Raw genomic sequence first — 5,435 nt, 5'->3', positions numbered from 1 at the left:
AATTAGAAAGTCTGTAAGTGTTATATTTATATTATATTTAATATGTGTTATCTTATATTTAATATGTGTTAATATATGACAGTATGCTGAGAAAAATGGTATACTATAAAATATTAATTTAGGTTAATATTAGAAGTCCCCAGTGAGACAAATGGCAAGTGTTTAACTACTAGACAAAAGACTGACAGTTTGAACCCACCCAGAGGCTCCTCAGGAGAAAGGTCTAGCAATCTGCTTCCAAAAGGTCATGGTCTTTGGAGCAGTACTTTTTTTTAAAATTGAGATTTGAATGAAAGTTTATAAAGAATGGATTTTCATTCATTCATTGCTGCACATTTTCCTCCCTGCCCCTCCTCCCCCCCAAGTTCACTTTTTTCTTTGAAAAAAAAGCTCTCATTGTTATATAGCCCCCACCACCACCACTTTACTGTGCGGCTCTTATTCTGGACTCTTGTCATGAAAATAATACCTTAATCATGTGTTCCTTTTATACAGTTCTCTCCCTTGTCTGTTTCAATGCTGTGTACATTATTTATCCCCTCTTTTCTTAGTTTTCTGGAGCAGAACTTTTGAGCAAAACTCTTTGGGGCAGTTTTCCTCGGTATGCAAGGAGTCACCAGGAGTCAGAACTGACTTGATGGCAACTAACAATAACAGGTGGCTGCTTGGAGGTTTGGGCCCACTCAACCCTTTATGAATTGTCAAGGAAGAGAGAGGCAAAGGAATTGCTTCATGTGGTTCAAAACGAGTACGGCACTGAGAATCAGTCAAGAAACCTGATCCCTGGAAACAATTTTTGAGAAGATTCTCTCTGCCCTCCCAGATCTGCAATAACGGAGGGATAAAAAACAGAAAAGACACCTGATCCCTGATGCTGCAGGTGCTACCTAGTCAGCATTTCTCAAAGCAGGAAGCATATGCTCCTAGGTTACAATCGCCTTGTCATACTCTGTTCCCGGAGACTCACAGTTTGTATTTGCATAGTAGAGCCTCCATGGATTCCTGCAGCAGAGAAGCCTGTCTAACTTTGTTAAACTCCACATTTCTCAGACTTTTGGCCCTAGAAAATGTTCCTCAGGACACATAAGAATAGGATGGCATCCCTTTTTACCCACTTTCAACTTAAATCTGTCATTCCAACAGTTACTGATAACATACTTTTCCACTCTGAGGAGTGTTTCTATGGGGATGCTAGCTTATAAGGTCATCATCCTACCTGTAATATCCCACAACACTGATGTTCTGCAGAATATCTTAGGAAATGTGGAGCTAGATTTGTAGGTTAGGTTTGACTTTTTTGCTGTACATCTAAGCTTTCTGTGAAGTTGTTTTTGGTATTACTGGTCTCCTACATTGTCGACTCTAATTGGCAGTTATTCAAGTGACAATACCATGTTACCTCACTCACACTATTATTATTTACGGTATTTGTCCACGTTTTGCCACCTCTAGATTCAATATCAGAAGAAGACAAAGACAATGCTTTACATAGGTCTTTAGTCTTTCTGCAGTACACTTTGTGTTCCACTGTGCACTGTTAGTTTTTATAACTGGCAAGTTGACTGTGACTCATCGCTACTCTATAAATAAGGGATCTGAACTTAGCCCTATCCTGTGTCATCCTCAGCACCTCCAATACAATTAAGACCATTGTTACAGTCACTATGTCAATCCATCTTGTTGAGGGTTTCCTCCCTTACGCTGACCTTTCACCTTTCCAAGCATGATATCCTTCTAGCTCCTCCTAACAACATGATGTGGAGCATAAATAAAGATTGACACAAACATTCTGGAGGGCAATCTGATAGTATCTGAAGTTAAAGAAAAGAAGAAAGTTAGGAAATGCAAGTATTTGTAAATTATTTTTGTTTAATCAGAGTAAAAAACAACCATGAGTTATCATCTCACCCAAGTAACAATAGCATAGTTCAACAGGGCAGCAAACAAATGCTGGTGAGGTGGTGGAGAGACTGGAATTCTTATTCACTGCTGGTGAGAATGTAAAATGGTACAAGCACTATGGAAGGTAGTCTGGCCTTTTCTCAAAAAGCTGGAAATATGGGGTGAGTAAAGGAAATGGGGAAAATCCAGTGTGAAAAACAAGATCCATGAACTTCATAAGTAAATGAGTATAAAATAAAAATTTTATATATTTTTTAAAAAGTTGGAAATAGAAATACCATTTGACCCAGCAATTCCACTACTAGGAATATATCCTAAAGAAACCAGACCCAGGACTCAAACAGATGTATGCACACTCAATGTTTATTGCTGTGTTATTCACAATATCAAAGAGATGGAAGCAATTCAAGTGCCCATCAACAAAAAATGGATAGAAAAACTATGGTCCATTCACACAATGCAATAATATGCAGCATTGAAAAAATAATGCATTCATAAAACATTATACAACGTAGGGGAACCTGGAGGACATTATATTGAGTGAAATATCTCAGTTACAAAAGGACAAATACTAAATAACACTGATGTCATAAGATAGGACAGACATCAGGAGGTTGGGGAGAGAACGGGGGAAGAGAGAATAGATAATGAAACTGGCATTAGAACAGATAAGGGGAAGAATTGTCCAAAAGGAATGTATGATTATGCATTATCTTTATGAGAACAATCTGGAACAAAATGTGCATTGTAGGGTGGGCTGGCAGGGAAGAAAATGTGCAAGAAACAATGAATAATAGTAAAAAATATTTTTAAGAGAACAGAGAAAAACATTTGAGCAGTCAACATGTTCATTGTACTGAGTTGATTAAACAGACTACAGTATTTCCACACAATGAAGTAGATTTAAATATTAAGTGAAATCTGTATTAATTGGCTTGGAAAGATGTCCACATTTAGACAAGGGTATGGGGGGGAAGCATGTTAAAAGATTTTTTAGGATCTATAAGAAGTTTCCCTTTGTTATAATACCCACAGCTGTGAAGCTGATTCCCATTCATAGAGACTCTCAAGTTTCTGAGGCCATAAATCTTAATGGGGGGAAAAACTGCCCATCTTTCTCCCACAGAGCAGCTGGTGAATTCTCACTGCCATGGCCTTTGGGCTAGCAGTGTAACTCCCTTCTAACTAGGCCAACAGAGGTCCCCGCAGACCAGCTCGTGGATACAAACCACCGACAGCAGCCCAGCACTTTACACACTATGCCACCAAGGCTCCTTCTTTGCTATGATAGCAGTACATGAAAATTTCTCCCATTTGTTCTTTCCAATGACTGCTTAAGATTTCAATGAATTCATCACATTTCATGCTTAGCCCATTTTCAGAGTTTTCCTTCTGGCTGAAAACAATCCTCAAGGGCATTCATTTGCACTTTCACTTTGAGACAATAGACATTTTCCATATCCCAGCCCAGACTGTGGCATTTTTTTTTAAACAGACCAGGCAAGCATTTCATCTTAACTATCTCGGTGTCCCCATACAAGTTTGGCACATAGTAACATTAATCAATATTGTTTGAGTGAATGAATGGATGATTGATGAGATCCCCTGTTATACATGGGTTTAAATGATTTTCTTTTCTTCCACCATAGTTTTAGGCTTGCTTTGAGCCATTCATACCATCAATAAATATTTACTGAGTGATAACACTGAGAGCGAGTGAGGCTGTACCAAGTAGGACAGAGGCTCAGACAAGACCGCAGCTCTCTGCTCTTGGGCATCGAGAAGTAGGATTATTGCTATGAGCTGAACTGAAGTTCATTTCACACAAGTTTTTTGTTTGTTTGTTTCCTTTCAACTTCTCAACTTCTTTCTACAAACACATGGTTTCCAAAATGTCCCATAAATTTAACAGTACTTGGGATTACCACTTCTTTGAAGTTTAAGTCTTTAATCCTTGTAATAATGAACCAAGAAGTTCCAAAGTACAGAATAAAGCAGTAGAAAAAAATAATTACTCTCTTAGCCATATACCCAAATTCTAAGAAAGAGTGAATCTGGGAGCCTCACCTATAGTGAAAAGAATCCACTCCTTCCCTTCAAATGCAGACAGCAGCTTTTCCCACTGGGCTTGCCAAAAGAAGCCGGAAGCACCCCAGAATCTCTGCAGATGCCTTGGAAGAAAAAACAGTGAGGTTACAGAATGAAGACTGGTAGGAAGACAGCCCCTCACTCTGTTCTCTGCTTCCAGATCATCAACATACTACCCTCCCAGGTCCTGAATTAAGGTGGGGTCAGGCCAACTTACCAGGTGACTGAGTTCCATAAAGCCACAAACAAGAGAAGGCCAGAGCCCAGGATGAACACCGTCCTCCGCATGGAGCCCCAGATATGTCCTTCCTGGGTCAGAACAAGAAAGTGTTAGGCCCCAGCAAGCCTCTTGTCTGCCCACTCAGCTCACTGCTGAGGCAGAGCAGGAGCGACACAGGGAGGACCTCAATCAAGTCACCAACACATCTGCTGACCTGTTCTCAGCTTCTAGGGAGGCTCTCCCTTATCAAAAACACCCAGGCTGTATATGGGTGTGTTTATGAAAATCAAAAGCTCAGGGTTGGAGGAGGAAAAATAATTCACCTGATATCAGAGTAACTATTAGGCAATTTTATCATTCAGAGATGTACTGTCAGCTTTTACTAGCTGGGGATTCTATCACTAGTCCTTCTTGCTGACGCAGAGACCCATGAACTGTACACTGGAAGCATCATGCTGTTTTTCGAAATCTCAATGCCTCCTAACCCAATTACGTAAGTCTCTATTGGTCGGGCCTGGCTAGCTATGGGTTTGAGTTTGGGTTCCCCCCCCCCCAACCATTTCAAGTTTATTAAAACTTTAGCAGTACAAATTATCCAGGTTGCAGATTATTAAAAGACCAATTAAATGAAGTATACACTTAAAAGAATGAAAAAACAAACAGAAAACAATGAAGAAAACAACATAGAGATTCATCAACCAGTCTCTAAAACTTAAAACTTGAGACAGAATGTAAGTTTATACAACTTACTCATCCATTTTTGTCTTCACCTGTTCGATTACACTGAGTTGCATAACTATCTGCATCCTCCTCTTATGAGTTGTACTTTTCCTATTAACAAACTCACTGTTCCAAATTTTTTCTTTGTGTCATGTATGTGGTTATTTTCTTGACCCTTTGATTTCTGCCTCACTTCTTTTTCCACTGAAGATCTGGTCTTCTTATCCTCCTTGTTTTTCAATGTGGAGGTCTTTAACTCATTGTCCTAGCTGCTTTGTTTTGTTTTTTGAGAGTGGACTTTGATCTCTAGCAGTTTTTCCCCCCTCTGCTATTAGTTCACCCGTAGCCAGAAAATTAAAAGGTGCATTGCCATGGGAAAGTCTGCTGTTAGGGACCTCTCCAAAGTACTGAAGAGCAATGGTGTCTCTCTGAAGACTAAGTTGCGTCTGATACAGGCCACAGTCTTCACAATCACTTGTTATGCATCAGAGAGTTGGACAATGAC

The 5,435-nt window shown here is 39.6% G+C and overlaps 1 protein-coding gene across 1 annotated transcript in view; it reads right to left on the bottom strand.

The window, feature by feature from the left end:
• The window catches only part of FAXDC2 (fatty acid hydroxylase domain containing 2), a 29,408-nt gene that overhangs the window by 20,584 nt on the left and 3,389 nt on the right, over nt 1-5,435 (bottom strand). The window contains exons 2-3 of the mRNA XM_006894731.1: nt 4,208-4,299; nt 3,970-4,073 (exon numbers count right to left, since the gene is read on the bottom strand). Of these exons, the coding sequence (XP_006894793.1) occupies nt 3,970-4,073; nt 4,208-4,299 (196 nt within the window). The remainder of the gene's footprint in view (nt 1-3,969; nt 4,074-4,207; nt 4,300-5,435) is intronic.

The sequence above is a fragment of the Elephantulus edwardii genome, unplaced genomic scaffold (genome assembly GCF_000299155.1).
Source record: "Elephantulus edwardii isolate Elephantulus edwardi_28Jun2011 unplaced genomic scaffold, EleEdw1.0 scaffold00149, whole genome shotgun sequence".
Lineage (NCBI taxonomy): Eukaryota > Metazoa > Chordata > Mammalia > Macroscelidea > Macroscelididae > Elephantulus > Elephantulus edwardii.
The sequence above is the reverse complement of the archived record's forward strand: the minus strand, read 5'-3'. Positions and strand labels throughout refer to the sequence as shown.